This window comes from Scleropages formosus, chromosome 7, assembly GCF_900964775.1.
Source record: "Scleropages formosus chromosome 7, fSclFor1.1, whole genome shotgun sequence".
NCBI lineage: Eukaryota > Metazoa > Chordata > Actinopteri > Osteoglossiformes > Osteoglossidae > Scleropages > Scleropages formosus.
In genome coordinates this window covers 19,824,509-19,843,366 of record NC_041812.1, presented here as the reverse complement: position 1 = coordinate 19,843,366, position 18,858 = coordinate 19,824,509, and the positions used below count along the sequence as shown (strand labels likewise).

The 18,858-nt window shown below is 41.6% G+C and overlaps 1 protein-coding gene across 1 annotated transcript in view; it reads left to right on the top strand.

Annotated features, from left to right (window-relative positions):
- Positions 1-2,164: 2,164 nt before the first annotated feature.
- The window catches only part of necab2 (N-terminal EF-hand calcium binding protein 2), a 49,079-nt gene continuing 32,385 nt past the window's right edge, over positions 2,165-18,858 (top strand). Inside the window, exons 1-4 of the mRNA XM_029253541.1 lie at positions 2,165-2,183; positions 2,251-2,359; positions 6,653-6,678; positions 7,334-7,431. Coding sequence (XP_029109374.1) covers positions 2,165-2,183; positions 2,251-2,359; positions 6,653-6,678; positions 7,334-7,431 — 252 coding nt within the window. The remainder of the gene's footprint in view (positions 2,184-2,250; positions 2,360-6,652; positions 6,679-7,333; positions 7,432-18,858) is intronic.

The following is an 18,858-nucleotide window of genomic DNA, read 5'->3' as shown; positions in this document are numbered from 1 at the left end:
ACGATCTCTCAATCAACCTGGACAACTCACTCATTTTGTCTACCTCCTTGGCTAAGAGTCTGGGAATGATGATCAACTCAAGTCTATGTTTCTCTCAATACATTGACGCCACTACCTGGACCTGCAGATACAGCCTGCATAACATCCACAGGATCCGTCCTCACAACAGACTCCGTCTAGGCCATGGTGACATTCCATCTGGACTACTGCAACTTCCTCCTGTGTGGCCTTCCCAATACTTCCATCAAACCTCTACAGCTGATACAAAATGCTGCTGCCTGAGTTCTCTAACTTGCCGAAGCGTTCCCATGTATCGTCTCAACTCGTTTCTCTGCACTGGTTTCCTATACCTGCCCGGATCAAATTTAAGACCCTGATTATAGCCTACAAATGCATCAACAGAACTGCTCCCAGCTATCTATAAGACTTGATCAACCGTTACAGCCTAACCAGACAGCTGCGCTCTTCCACATCTGCCCGCTTGGTGGTCCCACACACGAAAGGTAGAGCACGGAGGTTCTCGGTTCTGGCTCCGTTGTGGTGGAAAAACCACCCCCTCTCACTCAGAACCACTGAAACTCTGTCCACATTTACAAAGGGTCTGAAAACTCACCTCATCCAGACTTCCTTCACCCATGGTCTCTTAAGTTCATGTGAGGTGTAAATGTTATGCACCATTACTTTAAGAGCTCCTGTAATGTACGTAAATGTTTGTGTATCTCCAAAAAAAAAAAGAATAATTTGTAGGAAGGTGATCAAGAATCATCGATTTTATGCAGCTACTTATGTGATGAACATTGGTGCTTGTGGTGGAAATGAACTAACTGTACTCAGGAATCACACGTCTGCGACTATGTCCCTCTTTCTCCTAATGTAATGCACAAATTGTATTGCAATGAAAAATTGTGTGCTTTGGAGTAGAGGGGTGTGGTGGTGCAATGGTGCAGTGGGTTGGGCCAGGGCCAGGGCCTGCTCTGTGGTGGGTCTGGGGTTCGAGTCCTGCTTGCGGTCCCTTGTGATGGATTGGCGCCCTGGAATGTGAAGGAGTCTTGTGGTGAAGCCCTGCAGACAACTCATTTAATGACTATGCTAGTTTCACGTCAGCAGACTTGGATATAAAATCTGAAAAGACCCTCTTTCACTATTCTGAATAAAAATTATCTTTGGCAACTGATATTAAACAAGAGCATTTTTCTCTTCTCATTCAAATACATATACTTTTAGTTCTATGTCCATCGTGCAAAGGTGCTGTTGTGTCTCATTATGTTGAAAGGAATGTTGAGTTACTAAGACAAAGATTATATAGGATTCTTTTCAAAATGCATATTTAATGCTTCATGGTGGCTTGATTGCATTTAGTTTTTATTATATTGCTATGTCCTGGGTGTGTAGCCTCCCCCTCTAGCCTTATGCCCTGTGTTGCTGAGTTAAGCTCTGGTTTGCCGCAACCTTGTTTGGGACAAGCAGTTGTAGATAGCGTGTCTTTTATAGCCCAAGGAACAAACTATTGTCCTGTGGGTTGGTGTGTGCTTATAGTAAATGTGCTGCTGGTTAAAACAGTAGTCAGCTGTACTGGTCATGGTGACACCCAGTGTGGTGTTCTGCTTTTTGTTACAGCTGAGTTCATGATTAAATTATACTCATTTGGCTATTCAATGAATAAAACTCACAAATCAAATCATGTCAGCTGAATGGGTACACTCAGGAGCTGAAAGACATTCATTTACATTTATCTGACACTTTTTTCTAAAGCAATTTACAATGTTAAGGTTACAATTATTTACCCATTTATACAGCTGGGTAATTTTTACTGGAGCAATTCAGGGTAAGAAGCTTGCTCAAGGGTACTACAGCTGGAGGTGAGGCTTGAACCTGCCACCTTTGGGTCTGTTCAGTTGTGTTAAAGGGAATTGGTACTGAAGAAACCTCATTGTAGTAAAGCTATTAGCACAAACACACCTGTAACAGTTCTGTAATAACACTTCCCCTTTATTTGATCATGTGGAATATAAAACAGAATACATTAATATTGAACTGCTGTGGGATATCCATACTTTATTAGCAGGTCCAGTGGTCAAAGACAAGGAAAAAGGCTATGGAAGTCACTGTGGATAAATCTCACTGCTAAGCAACTGAGTAAATGGTGTGGAAAGCTGTGAGCATGATGGGAAATGCAAAGGGAGGTAAAGTCCATCAGAGAGTGACTGTCACAGTGATGCTCATGCAGCAGTGTCAATCCTTCATCCACAGATGATGGGAAGCTGTCCCTGGATGAATTCCAGGCCTTCTTCTCCGATGGTACTCTGAACGAGGAGGAGCTGGAGAAGCTCTTTCATACCATCGACTCGGATAACACCAGGTAGGCCTATTCTCGTGTCCTTGACAGAGCCCGTCCATTGAGTCCAGTCCTCTGTCGATACATAGGAGTTCGCCCTTGTCTGTTGTATTGACACCAATCTGAAGTGTAATCCATATGTATGTGAGCACACACTTTCCATGTAGTGAACATGAACCTGCAGTGACACCCTTGTTTTTACCGACCACATCGCTGAAGCTTACAGTATGTACTGTACGTGTACTTCTGGAAGTAATGTCAGTCTTCAGAAGTTTTTCTGTATAAAGGAGTGCTTCTTTTAAAAAGAGAGCACTGTTGCATGGTATCATTCTACCACGTTGCATGGTACATGTAGATTGACATTACCTTTATTGCTGCATAATAGCAGTAACATCAGTCTTCGGAAGTTTTTGTGTATGATGGAGCAGTTGTTTCAAAGAAAGCGTTGTTTTGTGGACTCTCAGAGTGTGTCCGCAGTAGTTCGTAACTTAGAGGCCAATTCCTGTCAGTCAGCTCTTTTATCAGCTGCCATACAGGAAGGAATCGTAAAGAAAGTCATGTAAAAGGTGGAATAGCTGCTACAGTGCTAATTGGATGTTCTTTGGTGCCACTCTGAATTCAGACATGCCTCTTCATCACATGCTTAATGTTGCATCTCTTTACCGAGTGATATCCAAAAGTCATAATCACCATTTTTCTGCTGTCTGCACCTGATCCCCATGTGAAACAACCAATCCAAGAGCATTTGCCCCTCAGAGGAGTAATTGTATAATTCTTCTGCATCAATGATATAGGACTGTAATGTGTGGCAGTACAACTATAGTAGTAGCATCAGACAGCTTGTTTTAATTGTTTTGCGAGCAGTTATGTGTACAAAAGTTAATTGTTAGAGAACCCCTCCTTCTGTGCCCTTGTGGGTGATTTCAAGTTAGCTCTGTTTGCTTGGGTTTAGACTCAGGTGAGTTAGCTGGTCAATGGTAAAAGATTTTAAACTGCAGATATACCCTGTAGAGATTTATCAGGTTTAATTTCATATCGGCATATCATTCAGGTTCATTTGTTCAAAAGAAGAAACACCTGATATTATACCTGACATTCCACCCAGTTATCAGCCCTTAAACAGCTGAGTAATATTCCACTCTCATCTGCTCTGGAAGAAACAGGTCTCCTCTGTGTGCAGAGTTTTTAATTGAGTTTAACTTTAATAATCACCAAGACAGGGGGTTCTCCCATGCTCCCCTGAGTTAAAGTCATTTCACTGCAGAACCAGCACTTTAACTGTCATTGCCAACTCTCATCCCAGTGGGTGGCCTGGGACTTTCTCTTTTTGCCTACGTCTGTTTCCATACCAAACACCTCAGTCTTGCTCCTTTTCACTCAGCCTCTCTTACTTCATCTTCGCTGTTTCCCTGTGTCCTCCTTTTTCTTTCCTTCAGTTTCTAGTACTTGTGTCTTTTTCTGCTGCCTCTCAGTTCAGCCAGTTCTTCCCTTGCTTGTCTCAGAGCTAGACTGTGCAAAGGATTATTTCCAATAATTTAAGGTTGTGACTGCAGTCAAGGAGTACCTGTCTGAATATTTACGTTACTGCCTGTAGTACAGGAATGCTACACCTCCGGGTATTCAGGCTACATGTTGGTTATTACAAAGTCCCTTCACTATGGTGAAAGAGTGCAATCTTCCCCAACCTATTAATTATTGAAAAATCCTTCATAAGCTGAATTATTTCAAATCAGAAATATAATAACCATTCATTTCAATGTTAAACATTTGTGGCAGGCTAAAGTATTGTGATAAAATATCACCAAATCCCATTAAAATTGACACAATTACTAACAATAATTAATATTAGCTATCATAGCATGGCATAAGGGCAAAAGAAATCAATGAAAACAATGCAAATTAGTTCACACTCGGTGAACAAGCTGACATGGCTTGGACTTTCCAAGGAGGGCCATGATTGCTCAGACTACAACAGATAAAAGCAGGAAATAAGGCCTTGAGAATTTAGTGCAGCACAAGCTAAACTATGAGAAGACCACCTTTGGTCTCATTGTCACCTCAGGGTTGGGAGGATCACAAAATCCAAAGGTATCATTATGAAGAAATTTGTTGTGAACTGAAGTAGGGGTATTAAACCATTCATAACCTCAAGGTCTCATAAATCAAATGCTTGTGTCTCGGGGATGACCGTATACTATGGTACTGTTCTGACATTATGAGTATCTAACAGTATAGAGACAAGTAGCAGAAATTACGACTCTGCCGTTTCGTCTCAGTTTTTCTGCTAGGTGTGTCGGGAATGACAGTCCCTCAGGGTTAAGAGCATCTGCTAAGGAAAGAAATAACCTGATAACAAGACTTCATTTCCTGGCATCTGCTTTGATGCCTTTGCTGTTTGGCTCTCATCACATTCAGCAATGGGGTATTTCTCTGTTTTTGTTGAACATGTGCATGTGAGTGCAGTGAATGAAGTGTCTCTGATTACTGATGTCAGGTGCAGAGCTATGATTACCAGGAAGGAGTTCAGAGCGCGCTTTGTAAAAAGACCTGCTGTCGGACGGAATCTGTATGTGCCAGGAGGCTTTGATCTGACACAGGTCTGCCTTTCCATCATATCTTGTGTTCTAGCAAGAGAAAAGGATGAAGGACTTTACTCCAACCTTTCTGGAAAGTGGTTGTTTTAGAGGTGACGGAAGACAAATAGACTGGGTCTGCACATGTAATGACTGTGATTCCCAGGCCATCTAATATGGCAATTGCAGTGACCTTTAAAAGTTTAATAAGTCTATTGCAGTATAAATATGACCTCCACATGTTTGTTATTACCTTATAAAATACAAGATAAGTGAAAGTATCCACAGTACATTTATGGTTTAGTTTACATATAATTTGTAGATACTTTTTAACTTATTCTTGGACCTCCCTTGGCGATCATAATGGTGTGTATGTGAAGATCAGCATACTTCTAGTTTCTCTAGCCTGCTCTCCCTGGGATTTCTGGCCTCTTGTGCCTTTTTTATTTACCCTTTTTCCCAACAGTTACAATTGCTTTAGTTTTCAGTGGCTTGAATTTGTACTTTAAGACTTTGTTCTTTAATGGCAATTTGGTCTATTGACTGCCCACACAACAGTGAGATTGTGAATTATTGTGTTCATGCCTTTTGGTCATCTCAAAGAGAGTCTCTGTGTAATTGTCCATATATCGATACTTGTCCAACAGCTGTGGTCAGGCTGCTGCATTCACAACCCAGTCCAGTTGGGTCCCATTAAAGTATTTGGCCTGGAACACAGAAGAGCTGTTTAAATCCACCTGACACTTGTGCAGACCTCACTGCTGGAATGCCATGTGGTGAAACAACACTTTTATTGGATTGTTAACAACAAAAAGCAACATGAAATAATTTGACTGGAATACAGTCAGAAGATTTATTTGCGTTTGATTAAAAAGTGTATGGGCAAAAATTATAGAGCTGTTCAGATGAGCTGAAGTTATTTATAAGTATAATAAAAAAACAGCTATGCATTTAAGCACTATAATTTTTCTTTGTTTTTCTGGCTCCTTGTCTTGCATTTACTTAAGGTTAATTAATCCATTGTAACTGCTGCATAAGTGCTGAATGCAGTTGTGGGCATGGAATAAGTGAATTCTTTTGAAAGCAAGGTTTCTTGTCCAGCTTTCAGTGTGATAATCTTGAATTGAATATTATTAAGATGAAGATAATTGTGCAAATGAATAAGAGTTAAATCACTGACAAAATGACTGCTTACAGTATCTGCAGTTGTGTGGTATTCACAAAGGCCATCCAGACCACACTTGACCTGGCAGACACCACACCTCCTCACCTCCATCTCCCACCAGCTTCCCACTTGTCTGTAGTACCCAAAGTAATTGGGTCATGAACCTTTGGTCATGTAACCATGGTGATGCGTTACCGACAGCTTAGACCGAATGTCATGGTTACTGGGTTGGAGAGGCTTGCATTTAGCGCAGGATTCCTTATTAATGGGGTAGACTAACCACCGTTCCTATTAAAGACATAAACAATGTATCATGGCTGTCATAGCGCATACTGTTCTGGCCATGTGAACTGTGCTAACTCTACTCTTGTTGGAACATGGCTTATTGGGTCTCATGGCTGCAGTTCCCTTCTCAGAAACAAACTGACATGTTGAGCTTTAATTATGTCGGTGTTGGGTGATGTGTGTCTGTGTGAAAGATTTTTACCTCTACCTTACCTGGTTTTCTATTATTTCTCCCTCTTCCCCTTTATTTCCTCTGTCTTCTTGTCCACTGCTGGTCTACCCGTGGTGTGTCAGCAATGTTGACACTAGAGAACTCTGTGGTGAGTATCAGTACATCACTCTTCAGCCTTCTGTGTGTATGTGTGTGTGCGTCCTGACTTGCTTTTTGTCAGTGTTTGTGAGAGCCAGACAGAGAGCTCAGTCAGAGACCATGTCCCAGTGGTATATGGATTTGGATTAACCTTTCACCCTACTATTGATATTTCCTATGCTAAATCTGGTAATACATGAAACGATGCAGTGGTATCCTGCAATGTACTTTTGTAATCATACTGTATAACATCACTGTGGAATTCAGATCTTTTTGAAAGCGTCAATAAGGCAATTTACTGTTTGCCAATAATGCACAGTGCAAATATATCACAGCCAGACAAGGGGACCTAAAAGACTAGAAGCAATAATTTTTTTTTTGTCTTCGTGTTGAATCACAGAGCAAATCATAAGAACATAAAACGCAGCTTTTTTGTGCAGTCGCACAAGCTATACCAGTTTGTGTTTTGACTGGTTCCTAGGTAAATCTCAGCAGTTAGGATCCAATCATTACTTCAGCATTCTAGCAAACTTACCATGTGAACAAGTCATGCTGATAATGTCCTGCTATCACCATTTTGTGTGTGTGTGTGTGTGTGTGTGTGTGTGTGTGTGTTGGGGGCGGACTCTCTCGCCTCTCCTCACCTTGATGTGTTGCCTTTCCAGACTACTTTGCCAAACACATGGGTGACTATGAAGGTGTTCTGGCATCGCTGGAGACCCTCAACCTTTCAATCCTCAAAGCTATGGATTTCACCAAGAAGGTAGGAGCTCCAGCTGCATATCTGTACTCTACTCTACGTATGGAAACTCTATGCCATCCTAACAAAAATCTTGTTACCTAACCATGGCCTGACCACTCAGGTTACCGTCAGAGATCCATGTGATTGGATCCAAGTATCTTCCACATGTCTCACATGCTTCTTACCAGGACTACCTGAGAGTTTAAGAACACGCTACTAGTGCATTTCAAAAATACGCTTCTTGGCAAGTGCAGTCACAGCTGAACTTCTTTAGATTTTAATGTCTTTTAGCATAGTAGATGGTACATTCGTATTTGGTGTTTCATATTCTTTTTTTGCCCCGTCCTGGGTGTGTCCCCTCCCCCTCTGGCCTTACGCCCTGTGTTACCGGGTAGGCTCCGGTTCCCCGCGACCCCGTATGGGACATGCGGTTCTGAAAATGTGTGTGTGTGTGTATTCTTTTTTGCGGTCTTACTCCCCTTGTTCATATACAGGCATCTATTTTATATCCAAATGTATAAAATGGAATGCCTAAAAGACAGGTAAAAATATACCCCAAAGGGGACATATTTAAGGTATCTCTTAGCTATGCTAATCTTTATTTCATAGGTGGCCAAGTAACTGTCAGTAAAGAGGTCATTCTTGTGCCTGAATTTTTCCCATGTTTAGTCTTGCCTATTTTTTAATTTCCTCGTCCTTTATCAGCTTATCTGTCTCTCTCCCAGTATTCTTGGACTCATTTCATATTCCTTTTTTTCAGTTCAAACATTGCTATGCTCTGATGTTTGGTTATTAAATATTTTCAAAATACTCTAGGGAGAACAGTGAAATTGAAACCACCCAGCTTTCACATATATAAAACTTTTACTTCATGAGTTGCATAATTCACTTTTTGTTTTTACAGATCAAGTCTGTCAATAAAAGACTAATAAAATATGTAAAAATTTTCAATCGGTTTTGTGTGTCCGACGTATAGCATGCGTGTGTGTAGAATGAATTTATCTTTTATGTGACCTGTATTACAGTTATTCATATGAAACTGTTGTTGTAAGAAATTGTTCCTAGGCAATTGCATGCTTGACACTGGGTCATTAGAAGACAAACCTGAAGTCGCTCTCCAGCCTTGTATATTTTTAGTCAGTATTAAAACTCCCCCATCCCCCTATCCCCCATATTTAAGGGTTCAGATTGCTGGGAAATGCATCTGTGATTAAACTAGGGTCAGATACAGTGACGTGTTTCCATGGAAACAAGACTCTATATCACGAACCGTACTGTAACTGGCTTGCCAATGCTAAAGGATGTGCATTCTCTCTTTGAAGTTTGTCAGAATAACGGTCGTGACAGTCCGGTCATTGTCCATGTGAATGGCTTCCTGGCTTCCATACAATAATTAATGTCTTTTCTGCCTGCCCTTTCACACCATTTCCTTCACACACAATTAATCCTTTAGACTTTGAGGAGGTGGGGGTTGCCACTCATTATTCATGGGCATGTGATATTTTCATCCGTTTCATGAAATATTAATGTCATGGGTGTCGATCACCGCATCCACCCCACAAATTGCCATTTAAAATGCAATGCTTAATATCATTTATCCAATGTAAATGTCCAATTAAAGGGCAGAAGGAGCAAACCAGCACATTATGGATTTACCAACACCTGCTGTGTGTTGGGCTGAAGATGGTGTGTGTGTGTGTGTGTGTGTGTGTGTGTGTGTGTGTGTGTGTGTGTGTACTGTAAATAAAATGTCATCATTTCACAGATATGTTTTCAAGTGCAAAGAAGCACAGGATATTATTTAAAAAGTAAACAGGGTGAGTGTATTCTGTCCTTAAGAGTAAAAAAAGCACCAATTAATAATACATCGCATATAATGCAATGCAATATCATGGCTGCGGTTTTTTGGAATAATCAAGACATCAGTGTGGTTCTGTGGTGTGTTTGTGTATGTGCGTGTGTGTGGGCCTGTACAGTATGTATGTGATGGTACCTAGGATATAAAATATGAGCAGTGTTCTGGGTACATGGTGAATCGTGTGCTCCATCCAGTCAAAAGTTTGAGCACACCCCGGCAATACCTGCATAGGATAAACTGAGTGTCCTGAATTTCTGGGAAGATGTGGTGCTTCATTTCCTCATTAAATTTGTTAAACAATGGCTTTGTGTGGGGGTTACTTTCCAGCAAGCGTATTCAAACTTTTCACTGGTCCGCTCTCTTTGGATACGTCTTTTGTGTGACTTCCCTGAAACTATCGATACAAATACGGTTTTAGTTTGCCATGCAATTTAAGCTCGGAACATGTTTTTTTCTGTCATTACAAGTAGTGCATCAGTTCTGAGAAACAACACAGACAAACTGTATTTGCATAAAAAACAAACGCATCAATTCTGCAATGTGTAATGGTCTCTAGAGTTTTCCTACAAACAAAATTTGCTTTGAGATTCGATGTCTTTCTGTCTGTGTAGCTGTGCTTGTGTGTTAATGTTAAAGTTACTGTAATGCTGTTGTAAATATGAGTGTGTGAAGGAGAGCACAGGGTAGGCACCAAAGTTTCTTACCTTAAACTGTGTATGTGTGTGAGAGAGAAAGAGCGACAGAATGCTCTCTGATCAGTCTTTAAGATGCATTTTCTTCCATTAAACCTCAGTCTTTGTTCTAGTATAGTTTCCCTGCTACAATGCTGAAAAACAGCCATAAATTTCTGTCTCCCACATCTAGCATTAAAGTGCATCTTTTTCACTTGCAGACCATTTTTATCCTGGCCTACAGTATGGTTTTCTTCTGTTTCTTCCCTGTAGTAAACAGCTAATGGAATCTCAAGCTCAAAGGTTGCTATCAATTCAGAGGCAACACTTACAAACAAGTGCACATGAAATATGGGAACCTGGAAACTTTTACTATATTTCTGTACGTGATTAAGGAGACAGCATTTCATCGTAAGAAAGTATGGGGGGAAAATGAAGGAGCGGGACAGGTGTGACAGCATGAAAAGCTGACGAAGTAAGGAGTGCACTGCGGTACCTTTACTGTAACTGCGTTCAGGTGTCCCTAGGGGGCAACACTGTCAAGTCACTAAGCAACAGTGTTTGTAATGGAAACGCTGCATTTTTCCTAGAAGTATATTGCAATTATGTTTTCATGGATCTGCACATATTCCACAACTGTTCAGCTTTAAAGCAATGTATTTAAAATGTAATCTTATAGCGTCTGCCCTTAGAACTGTTCAGAAGGCACCATTTAGGTCTGTATTTTATCATCTGTAAAACAGGTAAAATGATAGATCAGCCTTTTAAAATGGTGCATTTCTTTCTGTGCCCTGTAGGACACTTTTAATTTCAGAATTTAAATAATCAATTTATATGTAAAATATTTTTGAGGAAGGGGGGGTGGCGCAGTGGGCTTGGCCGGGTCACACTCTCTGGTGGGTCTGGAGTTCGAGTCCCGCTTTGGGTGCCTTGTGATGGACTGGTGTCCCGTCCTGGGTGTGTGCCCTCCCCCTCCCAGCCCTGCACCCTGTGTTGCCGGGTTAGGCTCCAGTTCGCTGCAACCCCAGTTGGGACAAGTGATTTCAGAGTGTGTGTGTGTGTGTGTTTGTTTTCTCTAGTTCTGCTCATACAACTGTGTAATGTTCTGCTTTAATTTCATTCTGATTTTTTTTTTCCCTTAAATAACAGGTCATGTGGGAAATCTGGATTTTAAATGTTGCGAATTCAAAGAGTGACAAAGATATCAGTTTAATCATGTGATATGCAAGACTTGACAGTTACTGTTAATCTTGATTTTGGCTGTGTGGCTGTATTCTGTGTGCCCCATCCATACTGGTGTTGTTACTGAAAATTTGATCTCTACAGATGGACCTCCACAGATGGTAATATTTTCATAGCTTTTCTGATTATTCTAGTGGGATACAAATGTTTAATATGTCCAGGGTCCGGGAGCTACTGCCTTTAGACCCAAAAGTCGCAGCTTTAGATCCCACCTTCAGCTGTAGTACACTTGAGTGAGGTACTTACCCTAAATTGCTCCAGTAAAATTGCTCAGCTGTATCAATGGATAGATAATTGTAAGTAGCTTAACATTATTAGTTGCTTTGGAGAAATTGTCAGCTAAATGAATATATTATTAATCAATTAATATATTAGTTATATAAGATTTTCCATTTTGGTTTTTTTTTTTACATTTACATTTATTCGTTTAGCAGACGCTTTTGTCCAAAGCAACGTACATCTCAGCAAAAGTACAATTCATCCATTTTCTTTTACATTCATTATTTTCTATGAACCTAAATATTTTCATTTGAACACTTATGTGAAGTGTTTCTTGGTTTTTCTAATTTATTCTTAAATGTTGTCATCTTTAGTGTAATGTCTCTGTGTCCTGTATATGAACAAATTTAAATAGTATTTAAATGTTGCAGATGGTCGCTGTCAGTAACACAAAAGCATCGACTTTAATTTTTACTAATGTGCTCATTAGGTCATTTCCAACATTTCATTGTTTCTCCTTGAATGTTTGCTTCAGAGGTCACTCAAAAAGTTGTGTCCACAAGTTGGTAGGCAAGAAGACATCTTTGTCACATCCATCAGTTTGTAAGGCCAACAGCTGCCTGTCTAGTAATGGGAAGAAAAAGTCCATAGTGAATAGTATAGACAGTTTTATTGCCTGAACTAATAGCCTTTGAGTGCACCTAACTTGTTCTTTTTTCTATGATACTCATATTTTTAGGGACCTGAAAAGAACTGCCTATTCCATCAACAGGGCCCTGTCTTTAAGATTTACTGAAGGCTTCAAAGACAACATATTGTCACACATAGAGCAGTGTGACACTCCTTACTGATACAGCTATTTACAGCTGCAACTTACTGAACACATTTAAACTGATATTTGTTCACTTAGCATACACTTTTTTCCAAAGTAACGTTCATCTCCGAGAACAATAGTAAATGAGCATTAAACCAACAGATGAAGAGATTTAGATGCAGACACATGATTCTTGAGTACAGTTAATTTCTCACATACCACAGTATAAACCAGTATACATTACATGAGTTGCTGTATTTAGGGTTTTTTCATTATTAAAGAGATTGCATAGTACACGTTTATTGAGCAGATAGGAGATTTGGGGAGAAGTGAGTCTGAAAGAGATTTTTCAAGACCCTTCTTGAATGTTGAGAGAGATTCAGCAGTTCTGAGTGACGCACGGAGGTCATTCCACCAAGTTGGAGCCAGAACCAAAAACCTCAGTGCTTTTCGGACCACTTGTGCATGGGATTACCAGGCCTAAAGAGGTGGAGGAGCGTAGCAGTCTGGTTGGGGTGTAGTGAGTGATCAAGTCTTATAGATACTGGGGAGCAGATCCATTGATGGGTTTGTAGGCAATAACCAGAGATTACAGCCAGACATCTTGAATTTGATATGGGACAGCTGTGTAGTGCAATGGTTAGAATTACTACCTTTGGCCTCAAAGGTTGCAGGTTTGAGCCTCACCTCTGGTTCTAGTACCCTTCAGCAAGGTACTTACCCTAAATTGCTCCAGTAAAATTATCCAGCTGTATAAATGGGTAAATAATTGTAACCTTAACATTGTAAGTTGCTTTGGAGGAAAGTGTCAGCTAAATGAATAAATGTAAATAATATGGGCAAATATAGCAACACCACACTAAGTGTGCCTCTTTACTGAGATTGGACACCAGCATCTAGAGAAATGGGCTTGCTTTCCCCCTTTAGGACAGAGAAAGAGTTATCTGTAAGTGTCTGGGGGGGGTTATCAGGGGTCCACTGGGCAGGATCACATCCCAGTTACAGATGGGCGGTTATGTCCTGCTGAGGAAGTAGCTCCATCATCAATGACAAATATCTGCCCCTCACTTAAGGAAAGGAGTTGCTGTCCTCCCCACTTGACTGCCTGTCATCTTCTTTTACCCCCTGAGTGACAGTCAAGTCGCTGCCTGCCATCTAAATAGAACGAGACAAGATTAACCTTCCCTCCTGGGGCTCAACTGTCCGATTTACAGCTCACAGATGTTTACCCCAAGGTTTGGTACTACACTCTGGGTGTCAATGGGAGTACAGCTGGATATTGCTGTCTGCTAGCAGGCATGCTAGTACAGAAATCATTTATTCTTAGTGCCCTTTTTGCTGAAGAGCTTTTATGTCATACTGCTACAATGAAAGAAAAAATAAATATGCTCGCATAACTAACTGTAAAAGATGACTATGTAAATGAGGTTAGAGACCGGGCAGTCAGAATATGCTCCCAAATTCTCTTTAATTGCCTTCTTATGCAGGTAGAAGGCACAGATAGCAGGTCCTGAGGGCAGCGAGAGCCTCCATTTATTAAAACACACTTCATATGCACATCACCCCTTCGTGTGGACCGGCTCTGCTCGGGCCCAGGCTGTTTTTAATGAGCTGTTCTCATTAGCCAACTCCAAGCTGCCCGGACCAGAACCGCTCTCCTTCCGCCACCGCTCTGATTCAGACGGGGCCGCTTTCCTGCAGTTTCGTGCTCTTACAGCATCCCTGGGTCATTTCTTCAGCCGCGTGCCATTGAAGGCATCTTTACTCGCTCTCCAGTCCTTAGCTGAAGAGGCCATTAATTAGGACATAAAGTAAAGCTTATCTCCTCTCCTTGCTGTTGCTTCTGTAGTCTTTTGTGGTACTTTCCCTCATTTAAAACGAATCACAATTAAGAACAGGGCACATGTTAGGAGTGATAACAGCGAAAGAAGGAAAGGTGGCCAGAAAAGCAAGAAAATGACTTGGTTTTGAATGTCTGTGACCTGTAGAGAAGAACTGGAATGGTGTGGATGAAAGAAAGCCACAGAACAGAGCTGTTCTTTTTGACCGCCCCCTCCGCGCTCTGAAGAGCAAGCTAAGGTAATTTATTTGAAGCTGCGTTTGGGTTTCAGGAGCCAGAGTTCCAACCAGGAATACTAATGAATCTGTCTTTATGCAGATTTTATTTTGGGTGGATGAGTTTGTGAGTTTTCCTCAAGGTGCACTATTTTGTGCGGAGGCCCCAAATCGTTACTGATCCAGCACACTGGCAGCGGTACAAACAAAGGCCCTGCAACAGCTCAGTTGAAAAAAATGGAAAACACACACACATTTTCAGAACCGCTTGTCCCTTACGGGGTCACGGGGAACCGGAGCCTACCCGGCAACACAGGGCGTAAGGCCAGAGGGGGAAGGGGACACACCCAGGACGGGACGCCAGTCCGCCGCAAGGCACCCCAAGCGGGACTCGAACCCCAGACCCACCGGACAGCAGGACTGCGGTCCAACCCACTGCGCCACCGCACCCCCAAATGGAAAACATTTATATTGAATGCTATCTGGTAGTAATGTTGTTGATTGATTATTGTGGCGTGGCCTATCATCTTGAATGCTTGATGTATGCATACTGTACTGCAATTGCATTGCGTGTACAGCAGCACGTGGTGGTTAAGGACACGTCAATGTGACCTGGAGGCGGTCAGGAAGTCCCAAGAAACATTAGCTGTGTACTTTAAGATGTAAAATATGATCAGAATTTGACCACAGACTTGAATTTTCCTTTACATTTATGCGTCTGCCAGATGCTTTTAGGCAAAGTGACATGTATAACTCATTCAACTATTGTGAAAATGCTTTTATTTTAAAGGTACTCCAACTACTTCTCTCTCTAGGGCTGTAGTCCCTCCGGTCATCCTTTTTACCACCTCTATGACTTGGGTTCCCACTCAATTGTATACCTGTTCAGAGAAGCCACATGGCGTTCATGCTCCTGGTGAAGCCCCCATGACCCACGGTTATTGTTTCCCTGGCAACAGTGCCAAAGAGCAACTTCCTGGAAGTCGTGACTGGAAGATTAGTTTTTTGTTGTCGAAATGTGTTGTGACTTTATCTTCATTCTGGAAACAGTTTTACTTATTTAGCAGAGCCTTTTCTCCAAAGCGACTTCCAATGAACTCTATGTAGTGTTATCAGCCTACACACCTTATTCACCAAGGTGACTTACACTGCTAGATACACTACTTACACTGGGTCACTCATCCATACGTCAGTGGAACACACTCTGTCACTCACACACTATGGGGAAACCTGAACAGCATGTCTTTGGGCTGTGGGCGGAAACCAGAACACCGTCAATAAGAATGACACAGAAAAAGGAGTTGGACATGTGGACATTTCTCCTTCAATATTAGTGGGTTCTCTTTCACTTTTGCCACTGAATATTAGTTTGTTCTCATGCCATTTTCCCCTTAACCATCCACACCTAAGCCGCACTGATTCAAAATAGAATTTTGCCAGACACTGGCTTTGAACCAGTCAAAACTACCTTTTTTAAAATACAAATTGAGAAGAATAAAAATAGTCTTTTTTTCAGTAGGAAAGTGCAGCAAAGTCATAAAATAGCTTGAAGCTTGGAGCGGCTGGACTCCTGCATCTCTGGTTACGGTCCTGAAGTGTGACACTGTTTTAACATCCTTTAGTAATTTTATGAGCTCTGTTCTCTCACTTTTCTGGATGTCAGCAAAATGGGATTAACAGTGTGTGAAGTGTGAGTCACCGTCCACCAGGCAAACACATAATGATCTTCAGGTCAGGACCAGTCTTCAAAGAATAGTACTGTGTCTCTACACAAATGATTATCCTTGCAAATTATACACCAAGCTATTTTTTGTGAACAGCTCTTAATGATAATACCAGGCATCATTTTCTTTTCCTTTTCTTATTAAATAGACCGGGGGCGCGGTGGCGCAGTGGGTTGGACCACGGTCCTGCTCTCCGGTGGGTCTGGGGTTTGAGTCCCGCTTGGGGTGCCTTGCGACGGACTGGCGTCCCGTCCTGGGTGTGTCCTCTCCCCCTCCGGCCTTACGCCCTGTGTTGCCGGGTAGGCTCCGGTTCCCCGCGACCCCATCTGGGACAAGCGGTTCTGAAAATGTGTGTGTGTGTGTGTGTGTGTGTGTGTGTGTGTGTGTGTGTGTGTGTGTATTAAATAGACCTTGGTGCCTTTGATAAATCTAGAGTTGATCCTTCCATGTATGTCACTATACCTCAAGCTCTCTAGAGAGGCAAAACCTATAGGGTTGCCTACAATGAAGGTGGCACAGCACAATGAAGTTTAAAGTTAACACTGTGATTTCCCTGGGCAGTTTCCCAGGCTCAGAGGACCCCCCCAAACACATCAGGGTCATTACAGGGCAAATGCTGCTGGGGCTGCTGCCAAGATTGAGGTAAATTGAAATTAAATTAGTTTTAAGGCCATTGGCAAAGATTTATAATGACTTTTATAATCAGTTTGCTTAAAGAGTTTATAAAGTGGAGGGCACTGACACAACTAAGACAGAGAGGAGCTATTCAATTACTTTTTCAACTGCGAATCAAGCTGTTCACTTTTCTTCAACTACCTTTGCCAGCACAAAGACCTGTATGTATGGCAACTCTCTCCCTTCAGTTTTTTCACTATTTCTGCATGCTGATTTTGCACATTCAGTTGGCATAGGAAGTATTTTCGCCCCGGATGTTACCGCAGTTTGCAGCATTACGACCCAAACACATTTCATTTTGTTTGTATGGTTAAACCATGCTCAGCATTTTGTATAGCCATAATCCCTTTTATTCTTAAAAATGTAAATTAAAAATAAATATGATCCAGCTTGGAAAAGGATTCCCCTTCCTTAGTGTTTGCTGTCATTAAAAAGCCCAGCATCATTCTGTTGCCATTAGAATTTAATGGGAATGTGCATTTAACCATCAACTCTGAATTTACCTGTCTAAATTAAATATACGTGTCTGTGTGTAGATGGTGTTTTTTGCCTTCATCATGTTCCAACACATACTGCAGCTATGCAGCAAGCAACACACTCGTACAATTCCCCAGAGGAGCTGAATTAACGCATTAATTGGAAGAAGTGTGAAATGGTTGAATAAGAAAATGAAAACAAATATTTTAATATACATATATAAATAGACGAAACAACACAGAACTTTCCACAGCAGTCTCTTAAATGAACCCGATGTAGGCTTAGAGCTATGCACTCACTAGTGAAAACACGGATGCTCCTGGTACAGTATTCATACATTTGTAAGCTGTTTTGATCCTGTGCTGGGCATAAAACCAACAAAAAAACTAAACTTTTCATGCATTCATTCAGACTAGCCTGTGTATAAAGTAAAACATTTAAAAAATGTTACATTTTCCAACTAGTACTACCGACAAAATGCATAATATACACCAGCGAGCAAGATACTTTTAGACAATGCCACAACAAGAGCATATATGTCAAGGGATTCTGCTCAGTCAAGATGACAGAGTTAATCTGAGGCACAACAAACTTTAGTGGAAATAGAGAAAATTTTGCAGCAGAGTGGTGACTGCCCCAGTATATGGAAAGGATTTGTGCAGTTTGTGTTCAAACTGGACTGGTTCTGGATCAGTGCTTGGCAGGAGATTTGACCTTGAGCATCATGAATTCAATGTTTTTCAACAGTACCTTCAATAGGTGGTAGCTATGGGACTACATTCTGAGGACAGAGTCTACATACCTGTGCTGTAAGTTTCCGTTCACTGATAGTTAATCATGGAGCAATTCTGGACACAGCTTTCGCCATACATTTGTAATAACTCTTCACTCTATTTGAAATTACTCCCACCATTTGATATTCAGACCTGGACTCCTGTGTCCTTAGTATAGAAGTAAACATTTGTTTTTAGTAATTAGTAACTAAATATAGCTGAAGTTTGCAGCCAACAATACAGTTATTAGCCTCATCCAGGACGGTGACGAGTCTGCATACAGGAGGGAGGTTGAACAGCTGGCTGGCTGGTGCAGTCAAAAGAACCTGGAGCTGGACATGCTCAAAACAGTGGAGATGATTGTGGACTTCAGGAGGAACCGCCCTACACTACCCTCCCACACCATGTCTCCGTCTCAGTCATGGCATCCTTCAGGTTCCTGGGTCCTACAATCTCCCACAACCTGAAGTGGGACACCTATACTGACTCCATCGTGAAAAAGGCCCAACAGTGGATGTACTTCCTTCGTCAACTGAAGAAGTTCAACCTGCCACAGGAACTATTGATCCAGTTCTACTCAGCTGTCACTGAGTCTGTCCTGTGCACTGTTATAACTGTCTGGTTTGGCTCAGCTACCAAATCAGACAGAAATAGGCTACAAAGAACAGTCAAGACGGCTGAGAGGTTCATTGGCGCAGCCATGCCCACCCTTCGGGTCTTGTACAAGTCCAGAATGAGGAAGCGGGCGGGCAAAATCGTCACTGATCCCACACACCCCGGGCACAAACTCTTTACGCTTCTCCCCTCTGGCAGGCATTACAGAGCACTGTCCACCAGAACGACCAGATACAACAACAGTTTTTTTCCCTCAGGCCATTACTCTCATGAACAGTTGATACTCAGTACAACATTATCCAACCACTTTTTGTATTTATCCTAC